A 19,702-nucleotide genomic window follows, 5' to 3' on the forward strand; every position below is an offset into this window, starting at 1 on the left:
CCACAGCAGCAGCAGCAGCAGAGGCAACAACAGAACCAGCAACAACAACATCATCATCAGCAGCAGCTTCAGCTTCAGCCTCATATCATTACACATTTAACCTACTTTTCACAAATTGCGTGTGGAGCTTGCAACTTCCACACAGAGTTGCAATTCTAAACTCGCTCGCTGCATTTCACAAAATTCATTTCCTCATTTGTTGTTGCTTTGTTGCCGCAGCCAACGAGTTGCATTCCGCTGCGATTCTCACAGCGAGTGACACAAATGAAGTCAACTTGCAAAATTCGCTTGCACCCACACACACACCCACACACACACATAGCCACACAATTAAAATACGTTCAGATAATGAGGGAATTTTTAGGTATTTCTTTAAAAATCGCCACCGTTTCAACAAATTTACGAAATATCAAATATGTCGATATTAAAATTATTTATTATTAAAATTATTGCATTATTTATTATTTAAAGATCTTTCAAAATTTTCTCTCTCTCTCTCTGAATCCCTCTCTCGTACCTCCTCCTTTACTAAGAATCAGTATATCTAGTGGTTACTAATTAAACTATTCCCACAATATTTTCCATTTGGAATTAACTATTTTCTTAAATTCTGGTAAATTCCTTATCATATATATATGTGAATTAGAATTATGGATATTAAAATTTATTTACTTATTTATTTTTATGATTTTATTTTTTATTTTTATTTATTTTATATTTTTAAAATCCTTACTCTTTATTTAAGATCTGTCCTAAGAAGGAAAATTATTAAATTTATAAATTAGATCGCTTCTCCTGATCGTGTTTCAACAATCTCTTACTAATTAAGGGTACTCCTATAATATATTCATTTTGGAATTAAGTATTTCTTTTAAAATATTTACATTTACATCCAATCCAAGATATACTGGAATCAGTATATTGGTCATATACATATATTCCACCTCATAATACGAAATACTAGCCCAGAGCATAATGCAATAATAAAGGACAATTTTCGATTTGCCTGATCAAAAAATGCTTCTCCATTTCTTTGGCTTCTTATTTCTAAATTAGAGAGAAACTATCATTGCAATTATTTGAAAAAAAAGGAATTATTTTAACAGATTCCATGTAGCTGGAGAGTTATCAAGTGAACAAAAAAAGATAAATATTTGACATTAAAGATGTCTAAAATGTCTAATTTCTTCATCTAAACTGCACTGGGACTTATTTAAGGAGCAGATGCTGGGGTTAATGGAGGAACCGACTCGTTCATTGCTGCTCTTTCAGATAATACTGGTTTTGTTTGGCCTTTTGTAAGCCCAGCATGGGGGAGCAACTATATTTAAATTTCCACCCACTGACAAACATTTTAATTTCCCAAAAAAACACGGCGTCGCCCGCACTCTTGATGCCCAGCAATTTCATGAGTTTTGGCTAACAAATTATTTAAGCAAATTATCTGATCCTGCTCCTTTGCAGCAGTCAGTCCGCCACTCGGCTTTAGTTCGCCTTCAATGCCCCGGAAACCCGCCCATTCATAATCGTGTGCCGAGGCCAAGAATTTTGCTTTTTCAATTTAAAAATACACGAAATGAGCAAAAACTTTGCGTTTAGCAAACTATTAAGCGATATGAAAGGGAATGGATAGGACAGCATTAGTTTATAGTTTTGGGAAGGGGCGGCGGCAAATTCTGCGAACATTTGTTTTGCAAAAATTGTAACTCAAGTTGAGCTGCATTCTGAACTTTTTGCCGACTTGGCTAATGGAGCATAAGTTTGCAATAATTAATGCAAATGGACGAATATTTAGGAAGCAGCATAACTCTGATTATCGCCGAAGTAAACAGAAACTAATATAGCAACTGTATAAAATTTATAGTAATACATACATTTTTGAAAAATATTTAAAAAATCTGAGAAATTGGAAGAAACCTTGTGTGATAATAGTCCAATTTTGGATAGGGATATTATACAAACAACCTATAACTTCTGAAGTATAGTTTTGGCAAAAAATACTAGTTCTTACCGATTTATTCAAAGAAGCAACATTTGTTCTGCTACTAATACTAGTCAGCAATCACAAATCACTTTCAATTTTCACAGCTTAACAAACTAACAATGCTCTAAGCCTCTGAACTTTTGATAGAGCTTTGTCAGGCAAGTACAAGTAGTACTTGGTTGTCCCTAGACTATTGATGCACGTCAAATTGCGAGTCAAACGCCGCCGCCTCAGTGCTTATAAAATCCCAATCAAGTAGTCATCAAACCGCATCATAGCCAGCTCAACGATCAGCCAGCACTTTGAAGTTTATGCATATCGAAATGGAATGCTCCTGACAGGCGTGTAAACTGAGAGCAGTCCCCTGCCCCACCCATGGTGGAAGCCTTACAAAAACATACGCCAAACATGAAGCTCCCTCGCCCTTATCGGCAACACACGTTGAAGGCACACGTGCTGGCTGCCCGGTCCTTCTGTCCTTCCGTCTGACGCTATCAGCCCGAGGCAGGCTGGCTTGCTGGCATATTCCAGGGGCGTTTCTGTCAACATGTGACAAAACCTGAGAGTGTCATAAAAATTCACTTGCTTTAAGTTTTGAAATTGTTTTTTCTCCCCTCTGGATACGCCTGTTCGCCATAGAGCCACAAAGCGGTTTTATCAGCGCGGTAGCAAAGGGTTGATTTCTAAAACCCCTTCTTGCTGAGATTGTAAGTGGAAAAATTGTATGTTGGTGGCATTACATGGGAAGAATTTGTTATATGCTTAACAAATTGCGATGCCATCGGCAAGCGGTCAATGATCTTGATAGTATCTTAAGTACTCCTTAGAAAAAATAGGAATTTTTATAGATTGTACGAGTGTTTTAACTTAATTCCATTTGTGCCCAAAAAAAACCGAGAAAACAGACATAAACAAATTAGGAGAAATGGTAACCAGAGAAGAGTCTTTTCAGCAATTTAAAAGCACGGTCCAGTCTTACTCACTTAGAAATTAAAAAATTTTAGCAGAAATGTGAAATTTAATTTAATTTAAAAAAATAATAGAATCTTAAAATATAACATTAAATATAAACATCAAATTGAGAACAAATCAAATTAAATAGAAATGAACAAGACAAAAAATCAATAAACAATAAACTAAAAAAACTTAATTAAGAAATTAAATAACACTTTAATAAAAAATTTATTATAATATAAAAATAAAATTTTGTTATAAAATAACACGAATTATAAAAATGTAATAATAAAGTAAATTTAATTTAAAATAAAATAAACTACAATCAAAAAAGTAATAAAAAATAATATATAATATATTAAAAAATCAAATTTAAAATTAAATGAAATTTAATATTAACAAAATTAAATACCATTTAAATTATTAAACATTTAGCATTATAAGAAGTTTAATAAAAAAAAATATTCAGAAATTAAATAATCAATTAAGCAATAATAATTTTAATCAGATAAACTGAAAATAAAATGGAAATGAATATAAAATGACAAACAAAAATAAAAGTGGCATAAAATATAAATAAATTAAAAAAAATTAAATTAAATAAAAAAGTACAAAAAAGAAGAAAAATTAAATAATGCACTAACAAAATAATATTTACATTCTGATTGAATTTAAATCAAAATGAAAATAATAATTGCATATAAATTTATCCTTTAATGTTATTGTCACGTGCTCTTGGTTTACTCAGTAACCTTAACAAGAACAACAGTAAGAATAACAACAGCACCAGCAGGCAGCAAACCGAAGGACAAGCACTTCGAGGCTCTTTGACTAATGGCTGGAAATACAAGAGCGTAGCATCATTTCCACAGCTGCCCGAAGCCTCCTACCCCCAGCCCAGGCCAGGCCAGCCCAGCTCAGCCCTTATTGTTTTTGCTTTTCTCGTCTGCCACAAAACTTAGACAGCTGTGTGAGGCTGCAGCAGCAAGATTTTGTGGTCATGTTGTTGACACAGACATATATACATACATATCCAATACCCATGTATGGATGGATGTGAAACATGTGTGTGAAATCACTTCAAGACCCCTCCCCCCCTTACCCCCTTCTGCTGTGCTGTGCTCCTCTTCTGCTTGAATAGATATCCAAAACATATGATGCCTGTGTTAGATCTTGGGCTGGCCACACAATTTATATAATGATGTCGCACTTTTGCTGTCTTTTTTTTATTTTTCGTAAGCAACATCCCCCCTCACAACGACGCCCCTCCCCTGCATCCGAGCAACGACTATTTCTTCAATTTTCTGTGCACGCGCCGCTCAAGGGAATATCAATATTGCTGCTGATGGGGGAAGGGGGCTGCTTTGGCGATAACTATTTATTAGAAAATACTCTAAACATACATACTAACAAGCACAAACATTCGTACACATACTACTACTCCTTTTTATTTTCCTCTAGCTACTGTAAAATGCAATTTTATAGCTGTCAAGGGAATTTAGCGCCAAGCGCAAAAATGTTGTTGCTCTTGTTGTTGCAAGGCTGCTAGCTGCTTCTCTATGCCGTCGCGTCGTGACACGTTGTGCCCTGACGCGCTGACTACTCTTCTTCTTGCCAACTACCTCCCCCCACCGGCCGCACCTTTTTCCACCTTTCCGTACCGCCAGTCTTTTGTTTAGCTGCGCTACGCTACTTTTTGGCTAACGATGAAGTGTCAAGATACTTTTTTTTCCCTCTTCTTTTTGTTACACTCGCAGTTCGCCATTGTTTTTAGCAACTAGCTGGTTGATAGGGTGATAGTGGCAAGGGTGTGGGGTGGTGGGGTGGTTGGGTGGTTGCGATTGGACGACACTTGCATAAAATGGCAGTCAAAAAAAAAGAACAATTTTTTATGCATTGCGTGCAGCAAAAAGCGTAAACAAAAGCGCGCGAGCCATAGCCAGTGTGTGTGTGTGTGTGTGTGCCTGGCTCTGTGTGTATGTGTGTGTGTGTGTGTAGATAATAAAACTAAGTAAATTGATGGTCTTTGCGCACAAACTGACAAGTTGAAATAACAACAACAGCAGCAACAAAAGTTTTCGATGTTCATAGATTTTTCTATATCCATGCCATGCCATGCCATGCCTTGCCTTGCCTTGCCATGAGCTACTGCCACAGTGTTATAGATACAGATACAAAATACAATAGTTTGCTGCAGCAGCAGATAGTGCCTGCTGCCATAGATACATCGGCAACACAAAAGAAAGAGACAGCAGCACAGGGCGCGAGCGAGAAGGAGGTAGCGCGCAAGGCAATTTATCATTACACGCATTGCAGTTTTGGAATTCGGCTACAGATATTGGAAAGGTATCTAGTTCGACACGGGTTAGCTGTTGAAGTTGAAAATAAATTTTAAACAAAATAATAAATAAGATTGCAGAAAAAATAGAAAATTAAACAAATAAAAAAAAATGCATTTCATTTGCAAACATATGCAAGCAAAATATATAAATTCTAAAAGTTAATGAAAATATCAATTTACGCAAAGAAATGTATTATTAATGAAAATATCAACTTACACAACAAAAAGCCAAATAAAAGCACACATTTGAAAGCCATTAAATTGATTAAAATTTTAAAGAGTTAAATATTATTAGTAATCAGCTTATTTACTTCTTAACTAAGCTCGAGTTGGTCGATGAAAATCCAAAAACCTTTAACTTATCATCAGAAAAGTTACGCTAGTTAAAGCTTCTTTATTCAATCACTAGATTAAGACTAATGTAGAGATCAAATTGAACTAATAATGTGTGTGTTAAGTTTGTTAAATTTAGTGATAATGATGAGGTATAACCCTTTAGTTTTAATCAGTATAATCTATCGGTACTATCAAAATGTCTATTGATATCTAACTTTAGCAGAGGTTTGCTACTGTCTCATGATCTTTACACATTCTACCTCTTTTGGAAATACTATAGTTCCGACCCTAAACTGTCACGAATGGGAATGTTTGTTGTCTATTATTATACATTATAGAACTCTTCAAATATAATAACAAATAATATGTTTTGAAATATATGCAATGCAAGCAAATCTATTTCCGATCTGATTTCTATGATCTGACTCGCCAAGTAGGTGCATATTGTGATAATTTCCTGTATAGCAATCAAGTCTTCTCCCCAAGTATGCTTCAGCTTTCATAGCTCCATCTATTACAAAAAGAAGAAGAGCCATTTTATTATAGACCTATCCTATCCTGAGTCTTGCAAGTCACTAAACTGACATTAGTATTGATGCTCTGCGTCAGAAGAAGCCCCTTAATTGCTTTCTAAAATAACTAAACATTTTCAATTCGAGTGTCCGATCGGACAGCATTTATTCAAAGCAATAAATATAGTGCTCGAACGATTTAACCCACTTAATTGCCTTTAGAGAACAGCCAGTTCTAGCAAGGCCAACGCTGAGAAAGACCTACAATGGCAGCAATAATAACAACAACAACAACGAGCTGTTTAGTTGGTCTATTAAAGCAGTTTATAAACAAAAACATTAGCTCATCACCACCCAACCACCCAACCACCCACACACACTCCACACAGCTTGCAGGCCTCGGCAAACAAATTACGAAGCTTTTCATAAACATAAATCAACCGCAAAGAAACGTAATTAAAATATAAACAAAAACGCGCACAGATGTGCCGAAAAACGTTTTTGTTTTCAAAAAAATAAAAAATCACAAATATCTTTGTGGCGCGTAAACGAACCAAAAACCAAAAATTGCCAAAGGCGCAGCAGAAAAAAGAAATGGGCCAGCAAACGATTCAAAGGAAAGGGTGCACCAAACCCAAAGCCACAACTCGCCCCTGTCCCTGTCCCTGTCCCTGTCCCCGTCCCCGTCCCTGCCCCATAAAATATCTAACTACCACCCTTTCGTTTGAAGTTGGCGAGCTAAATGAATTTAATAAATATTTTTAAACGCATTTTTGTGTGCTTTTGCAAAGGATTTATCTTTTGGCCGTGGCACAAGGCTGAACGGATATAAATAAAATGTTAATATGATATTGCAAATGAAAGGCGTGACCGGAAACACAAAAAATCGAAAGTTGCAACATGAAATTAAATTTAATTTGCGACAACAGCAACATCAACAGCACAACAGCAACAACAACAACAACAACGCAGCTGATTCCAAAAATCAAAGGCCATGTTGCAGGGCTGAATTGAAAAGGGATTAACAAATGGGCAGGGGTGGGCACTTTTTCTGGGAGGGGAGAGGAGTGTGGGAGAGGATGCGCAAAGCTGCATTGAAAGTGGTGAGGCGTGGGTGACATAAATAAATAAAAACGTGCGCGGCGGATGCCGACTCTCACACACACACACACACACTCACACACAGAATTTATATATGTAGATACATGTAGATATATAAAAGGATTGGTTTGCAACAAGGGAGTGGGGGGATGGGTTTGTGGGAGTACTCTGTTCCATTGGTTTGGTGCTACGGTCAAACGACATGCATAAAAAATGTAAAAGCTTTTCATGTATTTTCCAAGCACGCACGCATACAGCACAGCGCAACAACAAATACAACAAATACAACAATACAATAATATCGGACGCTGATGCGGATGCGTCCGAATATGTAAATGATATTTTTGAGTGCGGCACGTCAAACGCAGGCGCTACATAAATGGCGGATTACGGGATCATCCGGGTGACCAAATTTGGCAGACCCCAGAGAAACGAAAAAAAATCAAAATAACAAAACGAAAAAGAGTTTTCTTTAATTCACGTTTAGAAACATATTTAATGTTTCATTTAAATGCCTTTACCCCTTTAATATTTCCACAGAAAACACATAAACACACACACACACACAATAAAAATGCATACATCACAAATATAATTTCAAAATAATCAATTAATATAAGTACATATAATAAATGGAGACTTATTAATAAGTATTATAAAATGTAAAACAATTCAAAAATTAAAAAAATTAAAAATAAAAATAATAATTCTACAAGAATTCAAGCAATAAAAAAATATAATTTTTAAAAAATTCATAAAATAAAAAAAAATTTATTTTACAAAAATTCATAAATATAAAAAAAATATATTATTTTACAAAAATTCATTAAAAATTTCAAATATGCCAAAATACAGAATACAAAAAATATAATAATAAAAGAAATCTGTAAAACCTGTGAAAACGATATGAAATGTACTAAAAAATGTTGTTTAATAATTGAATGAATTAACATAATTTATAATACTTAACCATTTTATTTATAAATTTTTTTTGTTTAACTGCTAATATAATGCAAAAGGATATAAAGAGAAAATACATTTAAAAAATAAAATAAAATTTTATAAAAAGTTAAAATTTATTAAATAAATAAAACAAAATTTAATAAAATGTAAACCAATTAAATAATTAAAATTGTATATAAAATTTGACTAAAGAGAAAATACATTTAATAAATAAAATAACATTTGACTAAAGAAAAAATACATTTAATAAATAAAATAACATTTGACTAAAGAGAAAATACATTTAAAAAATAAAATAAAATTTTTTAAAAAGTTAAAATTTATTAAGTAAATAAAACAAAATTTAATAAAATGTAAACCAACCAAATAATTAAAATTATATAAATTTAATTTAATAAATATAGTTAAATAAATATAATTAAATAAAAATAATTAAATAAATATAATTAGATAAATATGATTAAATAATATAATTAAATAAATATAATTCAAAAATTAAATTAATAAAATAATAAGAACTGCTTCATTGTGTGTGTTTATAATTGCTCTTTTGTTTGTTCAATTATTAATCCGTTACCCTTTTTGTGTGTCGGGAGAGGGGTTCGCCCTTTATTGTTGGGACAAATTGGCGATTGGGCTGCTCAGCCGCTCAGCCCTGCAGTGGCGCTGCTGTTGTGGTCAAAAGGCCACTGGGCAATTGGAGCAGAGCATGTTTAAGCCGCTTTACAGGTCAATTCAGCGCACTGTCTTCGTCTGCTTGCCTCGCCAGCCTGACCACTTTTTACCGCCTGCGCCCCTAACCCTCCGCTCCCCTCCGGCCGGCCGGCCAGTCCATGCATTTTATAGGCATTTTAAATGTTGTCGTTTGCTCTCTGGATTTTCTGCATTTTACAAGCCATGAATTTTTTAATAACACGCCGCTCTGCAACAAAAAAAAAAGTAAAGAAGAAAAAAACCAAACCGCAAACGAAACGCGCGCGGCAATTTTCAGTTCGTTTAAGGGCATAAAACAAAAGCAAAAAAATACATAATCAAAAGCAGAAGAAGAACACACACACACACTTACTCACCAGGGCTGCTGCGTAAATATTTATGAGTTGACGAAAATGACATTCAACTTGGCGCATTGCGTGCTCGACATTATTTTTGACCCGGTTTATGTAGCTGACAAGTTTTTCGGGCCTTTGTTTTGGACATGAACGGGCGAGCGGCGGTTCTCTTTGATTTATATGCTCGCTGCTTCTTCTTGCTATTATTATTGGCCATTTGGGCATTGTGCGTTTTCAAACAACTTGTTCGGACTCTCTTTCTCTCTCTCTCCCACTCCCTTTCCCTCTCTTTGCACGCTCTTGTGCGCTTTTATCAGCTGTCAACACGCTAGCGATTTTGCACGCGCCATGTGCGCGTTTTTTATCGCCATAAATCTTGTGTCTTTTGTTGCAACTGATGGAAATCTTTGGTTTAGTTTCTAACGATATTTATATACGCTACTACTTATATATGCAAAAAAATCTTGAATTGCCTTTGTCTAACTATTGTTTCTTCTTTTCTATATCTTTGCAGGTAGGTGACAATGTACGTAAGCCTCGTGTAAACAAACAAAAACAATGCGATAAACAAGAGTATGTATGCATGCATGTTGTTCCCTCCTCCTTATTCGGGGAGATGTGTCGATGACGTAACAAATCGATGGTATTATATAAGAATTTTGTGGATTTCTGCTTGCGCCAAACAAATCATTCGCACCTCAATGTGTGCGTGCGTCAGAGCCAGCTAGCCATCAAGCAACTAAAGCAATTGGATTTCGCTTCCGAATCTGTTTAGAACACATACGTAAATGGCATTTTAATTTAGTGGCGTGAACTCTGTGTTTAGTTTAACTTTGGCAGCCCATTATAAGCAAAAGAATTACCTGCTGCTACTTAATTTCTCCAACTTAATTCCTTCTGCACTTGAATTGCCATAAAAGTGTTTGTAGTTTCCCAATTCCCATGAGAAAATGTTAATAGTTTCGAAACTTATCGCATTTGACAACAACGCGACTCATACACATATAAAAATGCTCATAAAACATGTCATAAATTGTTTAAGAATTTATTAGCAACCATGCCCGAAGTATTTTCTCAAATCAACAACAATTATATAGATATGCGAGCCATTTCACTTTGCCTGCTTCCTCTTCTTCTACACTGACTGACTATCTTAGTCATCCCTAGTCGCTGTTGATCATCAACAATATTATCATTATTGCCATCAACAGAACTGTGGGCGCTATTTTGGAATTGGTGCTGAATTAATTTTAGCAAAAATTTTAAACATTAAATACGTAATTTATTAGATTGGTCATCGTTGGTCGTTTGCCTGAGTTGTAGTTGTTGGCGCGGCTTTGCTGTTTGTTTGTACAGTAGAGAACGCTTTCGGAAAACTAAATCAGCCAAAGAATGCTGCGATTTGTAAATATTGTTGGAACTATTGAAGGAACATTTAATCACCGAGCTATTTAGATTGTTATTTAAAAAGCTAAACCTAAAAGCAAAGCGGTTAACTAATAAGGCTACTAGAGCGAAATTTGGCAAATTATTTGCTTGTCTGACCATAAAAAAGAAAGAAAGCCGTATGTCTTACGATTCTGAAGCAACTACCCGAACCTTAAATGTTGCCTACGAAAAATCTTGTAAAGCTGCTAGAAGCAGAAGGCGATCCGCCTCTGGGGCTCCAGATTTTCTTCAAAAAGCGGACATTATTGGAGATGATTACAAGACGAATACAAAAAAAAAAAAAAAATAATTAAATAAAATGTCCACATGGGACTCATGGAAGTTCCTTTATGGCAGCGTCAGACAACTTAGGCATTATTCGAAAATGAAAGTACGCGAAAATCGAAGAAAGCTTTGTTCTAGTAGAGCAGTTAACTTTTTCAAAATTCACAATCACTTTCCATTCAGACTATAAGATTGGTTTCATAAACAATACAACATCCTCAATGTTAAGTAAAGTTTCATTTTGAACGACAACTCCACCAATGCAGTCTAGCTCTTAAAGAATTCGAATCAGCTCGGCTAACCACCTCAAGTTTCAACTTAAATTTATTTATAAATGCCAAAAACCTTCAGTCGTTTAGATAAGAAGCCGAATTAGTCGCACACCGAACACGGGAAAGGCTGGCTGTCAAACGCATCCGAAAGCAGTGGCGCAACGGCAGAAGTTTTTTTTAGGCCTAGGTCCAAAAATTAGCATAACAAATACCAGCGATGGCATCGACTTAATGCCCAGCATCGTAGTGTCTTAACCAAAAGTGGCAGTTCAACCCGATGGCGGCTTTAAGTTTGAAGGATTGCTGTTGTGAACAGCACAGAGCACAACATAAAACAAGTTGCTAATTCAATTTTGGAGAACGGGTCTGACAACATTTGTTTTGAAAGAAGAAGAATGTGACGCGAGCAACCAAAAAGCAATAAATATAAACAGATATCGCACAATAAAGAAGAGACGACAAAAGATCAGACCGCATCAAATCTAAATGATGATATATTTATAACATTCAATCGGAATGCGCGCAAATTAAGTTGAATATCAAAATTGGACATTTTCAATTTCATTTAAAATGGTACAACAATTGAATGGTGGAGGGAGGGGGAGGGGGTATTTGTATTGCAATGAAATGCTGAGACGACGGAAGCGTGCAAACTAATTAGGTAAATGCTCGGTGCTAATTAATTAAAAATAATCGGGAGGGTCCACTTCAAAAAAGGCAAACCACAATTGTGAAACATTCAATTTTTCATTGTCGTGTTAGCAACCAGTTAAGAGCTAGTATGTGTCCCATAACTCCTTTGTGCGTTCTAAAATTTCATCAATATGCAAATTGGTAATGCCATAAAACGCAATGCTTGCTGTCATCGTCGGCTGGTGAATTATATAAGCCCCCGGCGTCAGTCTAGGAGTCCACTAGAGTGGTCATAAAAATGAACGCACAAGCCAGATTGAATGAAAAAACAAACAGCCAGCTAGCGAGCTGTCCAACTAACTAACTAACTAGTCTAGTCGAGTCACCTTTCAGTCTGGCCGTTAATAAAAAAAAAAACTCTTCATTTGTAGCAAGTTAGACGAGAATAATAACGATTGAATATTATCGAGAACATAAACACCATAAAAATGTGATAAAAAAGAGATACAAAGAAAGGCAGAAAAAATGCGCACAACCTGAAAACAATAGACATCAAATGAAACAGTAGTTGCATAATATTGCATTGATTTCAATTGGAATTATGCATAAATCTGAAATCAATAGTTATTTCCGTAAATACTTATGAGCATTAAATGAGGATTGAAAGCAATTTAGTGCCATAACTGAAATACCTTGTGTATTGTGTAGTGAAAGAATTTAAATTGATGGCAGGGATGCTCGAACGCTTAATTAAGTTGAAGAAAGCTAAAACTAATTGAAAGCAATTTGAACATCTGTGCATGACATCCATGAACTATTCAATTGAAATGTAATTGACATTTGGCAATCTATTTTAAGTAATTGTAATGTATTTTAGATTACTTTATGTTCGATTTATTTAAAGAAAAATTTAGAGATATTTAAAATACTAAAAAAAAAAAAACTCTAATCATAAATTGAGTAAAATTTAAATTGAAAAATATAGTAACCCTCGACAAAAAAAAAAAAATGGGATAAAAAATTTGAAAAAACAGATTTTTATTACTTTGATTGCCTCTAAAATCGAATTACTGCTTGTTTTGTAGGACGCAAACTATTAAATAGATTTGCTGCTGCATATAAACTAAAATTGAATTAAATTTTTAAAAAATTGCGAAATTAGAAATTGCAGTAATGAAAATTGGAAAACATTAAAAAAGTTTGAGAGTCGAAAATTTTCGTAAATTGCAAGGAATTTAACAATAGTTTTGAAATAAAATTGACAAATTCTCTAGACAATTCTCTCTAACAATAAAAAAAGTTCAATAAACAGAAAAATGGAAACAATTTATTACCCTTTACCATAATTTCAATGAGATTTAAAATCATTTTTAAATGTTTCAATAAAAGAAGTTGAAATAAGAGATTGAATCAAAAAGTTGAAAAAAGTAGTTGAAATATGAAACAGCAACCAATTTAAATCTAAATATTTGTCTTTTTAAATTCAATTAAATTATTTTTTTAAAAACAAATTCAAAAGATTATTCAATTAGTTGTATAAGTTTCAGTTTGAAAGTATTTATAGAAAGCAATTAAAACAAATTGAAATTTTTAACCAATTTTTAAAGCTTAAATTTTATTTTACGCCAATTAAAAGACATCTTTACATAGTTCTGAAATTGCAAAGCTATGTATTATTTACAACTTTTTATTTCAATTGAATGAACAGGAAAGTCAAATGGAAATATTTTATCAAATGTATTTTATTTGAGCTTCTATATATCCTTAGAATGCAAGAAGTTCAAATATTTATTTACTTTAGCGCTTTATTTGATTTGCAACTAAATTCCCATCAGTTGAACGCTTTAAAGCAACATTTTTCAATTCTCAACTGAATTTAAGTTTGCTTTGATGAATGCTTTTTGATTGCATAACAGAAAGTAAGCACAATTTTAAAATTGGATTTCAATCTGATAATTGAATATTCTGTTAGGCCGATAAAAGTGTAGGAAGTATTATTTTTGGCACACTTCGTTGGGAATTTATTTCCAATAATATTTAATTAGCAACATTTTGGTTACGGGTTTTGTGTTGATTACAAATTTCGAGCAATTTATTAAACGTTGGTTTTTTCGGTTTAAAGTGAACACCACAAAATGAAGCTTGAATAAAACCAAATGAAACTAAACATAACAACAACTTGACCAAGTTAGTTGTTTTGTGTGCTTGTTGGCCAATTTCCGGTCGAACACACTATATACTCATATCGTATGTAAATGCGGCGAACGGAAGATACAGCATGAGTTTTTATCTCGCTGATAAAATAACTGCAGAATATATACCATTTGTTTATAGTATGTATTGTATAATTTAAGCAAATTAATGAAAGTGTTTTAAATTAAACATGCTTAAAGGTTTTAATGCTCGATAATACCTGATTATGTGCATTTTAATGAAACGGAGCTTCTCCATTCGAATGGCAAACGATTAAGAACTTGGTCAAGCATTTGGTCAACTAGTTTTTGGCATCGTATGTATATCTATTTAGCAGATCTATAAAACTAGCCGTGCTTGTGTGCCAATTGCATAAATTCAACAGACATGTGGCAGTCATTAGTAGTTCTGTACAGATTCCTACAGATACATACAAGTATAGTATACTATATATGTAGAGAAAAGGTTCTTAGAAAGCTGCACAGATGGGGAAAGAATGGAAAACGTGTGAATATTATTGGCAACAGTAAAACGGGCCACACAACAAACTAATGACAAACCGGTTGTCAATCAGTCAATGAGTGTCAATGCTGTTTGTTGTTGCTGTTTGCTGGCTGGAAGAAGAAGAAGAAGAAGCGGCCAACAATATGAAACCAAACCGGTTGAATGGCGACGTGACGCGCCTCTTTGCGGCCACAAAGAATCTTCAAGATCCGCTGTCGCCGTCGCCGTCGCGGCCGCCACAATAGTACCGTTAAGTATGGCGGTCAACATAACGGTAATAGCTTGAAGAAGAAGTGCTCGACTGGTTATTTGCTTCTCTGATTCTCGTTCTTGACGTTCTCGCCAGCTTGTAAATTTCTTGGCTAATTTTTTTCACTATTATTTTTATTTACTTTATTATTATTATTATTGTGCTAGTCAGTCTGCCCTGCGCAAGACAAAGTGTGCAACTTGTTCGTTTGTTTTTATTTTCATGCTGCGCTTTGCTTCACCTTTGCCGTTTATTCTTCTCAACTTTCTTTTCATTTAAGCTGCACAGCGCAGAACAGCAGCAGCCACAAAACCAACAGACAGTGGGTGGCGTGCGGCTGTAAATGTAATATAATTTCAGTTTTAAATACATTTAGTTTTGCTTGTTATTCGTCTTTGTAAGATTCACTTTGAAATTATGGTTGAAAAGGGCTTTATTTTGAACTACAATACTTTCAACAGGTTTTTTTTTGAATTAAAATATTGGAATGAAATAGTCGATAACTACTTAAATATTTTCTTCTGAATATGATTTGAGCAACTATTTGCAATTCAAGTTTCCACATATTATTCTTTCATTTTCAGTAAAACTTTAAGTACATCTTTTGTGGTAATAAACTTCAGAATTTGTTCATTACCTAAGATTTTTTAAAGAGCTTTAACTGAAACCAAGACTCTTTATTTAAAACCAAGTCTGCAACTTGTGGGCAACAAATATTTGACTTATCTCTTTTAATTTTTGAGCTTTTGATCAGCTTAAAATGAAATCCAGTCTTTAACTTTTTGGCAAGAAAAAATTTAAATATAAATATTTAAATAATTAAAATTTGACGACAACAAAATTCTCGTCTTTAATTGAAACCAAGTCTTGAAATTGCAACAAACAATTGAAAAATCTCAATTTTATTTTTGTACTTTCGATTAGTATAAAATCTTTATCTTAAACCGAAAGCAAGTCTTTATCTTGTGGGCAACAAATCTTTGAAATATCTCTGCTCTTTTTCATCGTTTGATAACTAACTTTAGCTTCAATTGAAACAAAGTCTACAATTTGTGAGCAACAGATAATTGCAATATCTCTGTTCTATTACATATTTTGAAAAATAAAAAATCTTCAGCTTCAATTGAAACCAAATCTTCAACTTAAATATTTAATATACAATTGAAATATCTCTATTTCCCTCCAACTTTCGATTACTATAAAATCGTCAGCTTGAATCGAAAGCAAGTCTTCAACTTGCAGCCAACAACTAATTGAAATATCTCGGTGGCATTCTAATTTTGTGCCACTGTGCAACGGTTGAAGCATTTTAGCCAATTATTTTCGCTTAGCCGTAACTTCGTATGGCGTTGCACATTTTGCGTTGACCTGATTCTTGGCCGGCATTCGCCACCTCTGGCCACTTTACCGTTACACAGAACCAAACTCTAAAGCTCTGCAGCTGTAGCGTCGTTCCGTTCCGTTCGTTCTACACTGTTTGTTGTAAGCCGCTTGGCTCCGTATTCTTGTTGTAGTTGTTGCGGTTTCTGGTCTCCGCATGCAGCGAAATCTGTGAGCTCTCCTTTGATGTTGTGCGGATTGTTGTTGGTGTTGGTGTTGCTGTTGTTTGTTACCTGTTTCGTTTTTATTCTGTTTTGGTTTAACGCTTTTGACCCTAATACCTAAAGAAAGGCGTCACTTGGGGTTTGTCTTTTTGCGCAGCGCCTTTGTATAAATTGTTTTTTACTTGTAGTCGTTTGTTATTGTTGTTGCTGTTATTGCTGTTGCTGTGTTGTTTGTATTATTTTTTAAGCATTGCGCAGAGAGTTAGTGCAAATTGAAACTGCCAGTCAAATGCGGCCCGGCCGGCCATCCAGCCAGCCAGCTAGCTTTCTGGCCAGTTGACAGTATCTCGACTCTGACACTGATTACGACCAACAGCGCAGCGCAGCGCGGCAGCACCAACAGCAGAAGTTGCAGAATGAACGCAAATTGTTGCAGATTTCCTTTTCAGGTCAATGCGCTGCTGACTTGCAAGCGGGCTTCGAGTAAAAGCCGAGAAGAAAACCAACTTGAAATTACTGCTTCTTATCTGCCTCCTGTAGCTGTAATTTCTCTGCTTTCAGAAATAAGCTACAAATTGCAAATAAGCTTAATTAGTTCTGATGTGAAAAAGAAAGAAACTTCCGCGATCATGGTTAGGCAAATGCATCCTCTTTTAACATTTATAACATAATCATAATTGGTTAAATCCTATATATGATGAACCTGGAAAAGTCTGGCGAATATCGACTGAAGCTGTTAAAGATAAATCCTTCGCGGCTCTGTAGCTGCAACTGGTCCTGAATCCATGTGCTTATTTTTGAAATGCAGTGCATCGTCATGTTCTGGGTTGCATTTAAAGATTTTATCGGACTTGTTATCGGCAAATCAAATCGAAATCAATGTGAATTGAAAAGCAATTCTCTATTAACAATTTACTTTTGATTCACAACTAACCAATACTAAAATATTTTATGCTTTGAATCAGTAGGTTAGGAAGACGCAGCATATATTTTCATTCTTCGGGCACTTAATATCACAAGATTCGTAATAGCTTCTCTTATTATTAAACAGGCAAATTGTCAACTTTTTAATTTAATAATTTAAATAATTTATTATTTTTTTAGCAATTTGGCAAATACGTTTTATTGCTTAAAACTTCTTATACCATTGGCAACTCATTATTCTCCAAAATCTGGAAATAATATCCACATTTAATAGATGATTTGAATACTAGAAGGCCCAGCAAATCTTCTAAAAAATATTAACCAAAAAAATATTAAAAACTAACACGTTCTGCAGCAGCTGATAAGTATCCCCTTAGCTGGAACTTTATCTGAGACCTCATCTATCCATTATTTCTACGACAATAAAAAAGGAGGTTGCTTAACCCATTAAGTTCCATTCATTTGCATGTGACCTACTTAGACAAAAATCAAAGGCCTTCATTGAAAAGAAGGTAATAAATTGATTCGCAGAATTCTTCGGCCATACTCAGTTAGCATCATCTTCTGACATCTGCGTGTCATAAACTGACACAGCAGCGTTAATGCCTCACACCGGGTGACTTCGATTTGTGTATACATATCTATATATATATATGCGAGTATGTATAATATACCTAGCTTTGCTAAACAAACAACCCAGCGCTGTTCATCATTTATTATCATGTTTTGTTTTTTGTTTTCTGTTGCTCTCTTCTCGTTTAAACCCACTAATAACCATTTGACAAGTGCCAAAGTCGCCTCAAAATATATAAGTATAACAACAAATGGAGAAGGAGGACCCCCGACCACCCCCCTTAACCCGTTCATTGGTCTAGAATATAATATGACAAAGGCGGTCTAAAAAGTAAATTTATCAACGGGCATCGTCGCCTTCGCTGCTGTCAACGGGCAAGTGCGAAATATTTACACGCGACGACGCCGCCGACACACTACGAAAATAAACGCCGCTCATTACCATGCATTTTCCACCGCTTGGAATTTTCACCAGGTACCACCAAAATGTTGGCCGCCTATTTGTCTCTATGACGCGATGCGATACAACGAGACGCTCTCTCTTTCCTTCTCTGCTCTCCGGTGCTTTGTCATAGTCGTCGAAAATTGCGGTCGTCTCGTGGGCGATTATTAAAAATACCAAAAAGACAACAAAACAACTTGTTGTTGTTGTTGGTAGTTAGTATAGACTAAGTCATAAGTTAGTGGCTTGTGTTGGCTGATGAGGATGATTCGGAAACTTTACAGCCAGCCAGCCAGTCAGCCAGTCAGTCATTTGACAGACAGTCTACACTTTTATTTGACAGTTTTCTGGACTATAGATACAAGTATTATAAAAATACTAAAGAGATGAGGCTGATACTGATGATGCGGATGATGAGGCATCAGCAGACAATTTTTATTTATACCCGTATATATGTTTATTAAAGAAATCATTATTTGTGCAATGCACATATAGAAAATTGTGGACTAGGCTATGTAAGCGGATTTGACGGCGGCTTGACAGGAAAAAGTGGGTTAATAATGTGGCTGGCCGTTTTTTGTTGTTTTGTTGTTGTTTGCGGCTTACCTGGCATGGTTTTTTTTTTTTTTTTTTTTTGGCTTGCGTTTTACATCGTTTTCTTCACTTGTATTTCATTTTTGTTTCGCTTGTTTGGATTGCTATGCAAATTTAGAGTCAAGTTTGTTGAGGCTGCACAATGAAAGTAGCCGAAGAAATGGGCGGCAAAACAAGTGACTAATAAAAAGCTTGAATGCGCAAAAAAAAATTCAAATTTCAGCTAATTAAAGAGCATTGTAGAGAAAATGAGCAATGAAAAGTATTTCTAACAAATATTCATGAAAATTATTGCTATGTGGCCACAGAAAGCTTAAGAAAATTGCATTAATTTCCAGTTTCTATTAGCCTTTTATTGCAGTCTTCGATCTTTCGGTATTTTCTGATATTTTATATTTGATCGAAAAAATGTTAATCGACAAGGTTTTGAAAGTTCAAGATACGAAAAAAAAGAGTAGATATGGAAAATTACAATAGATCCCTTTGGGATTGTATACCAAAAAATGTAAGCTATTGAGAATTCAATTTATCGAAATTCAATTTTCAATTGAGTAGTTTAATTGATCGGTATCGAAATAGTTAACCCATAGATTAAGTATAAACGCAGCTTCAAAAATTGGACATTTAAAATATCGAAATAATATATTTAACAATGATAGATTAATAAGATATAGAAATAATAAATATATTGATTAAGTAAAGGCAATCATAAAAGGATCGATATGTTATCGAAAAAAAATCTTTAAAAAAAATAGTAATTGTTTCGACCAATTTTTTAAGCTATCTGTAAAAATGATTTCCCCTCCGAATTAACGAATCC

General features: G+C 34.5%; 1 protein-coding gene across 3 annotated transcripts in view; it reads left to right on the forward strand.

The window, feature by feature from the left end:
- The window catches only part of LOC115624234 (maternal protein pumilio), a 192,795-nt gene that overhangs the window by 23,326 nt on the left and 149,767 nt on the right, over positions 1 to 19,702 (forward strand). Inside the window, exon 2 of one of the 3 annotated variants that reach the window (XM_030518853.1) lies at positions 9,755 to 9,766. The exons of the other annotated variants lie outside the window; for them this stretch is intronic. Within the exon in view, the coding sequence (XP_030374713.1) occupies positions 9,755 to 9,766 (12 nt within the window). The remainder of the gene's footprint in view (positions 1 to 9,754; positions 9,767 to 19,702) is intronic. 3 annotated transcript variants of the gene reach the window in all.

This window comes from Scaptodrosophila lebanonensis, unplaced genomic scaffold (assembly GCF_003285725.1).
Source record: "Scaptodrosophila lebanonensis strain 11010-0011.00,11010-0021.00 unplaced genomic scaffold, SlebRS2 tig00000053-arrow-pilon, whole genome shotgun sequence".
In the NCBI taxonomy this organism is placed as follows: domain Eukaryota; kingdom Metazoa; phylum Arthropoda; class Insecta; order Diptera; family Drosophilidae; genus Scaptodrosophila; species Scaptodrosophila lebanonensis.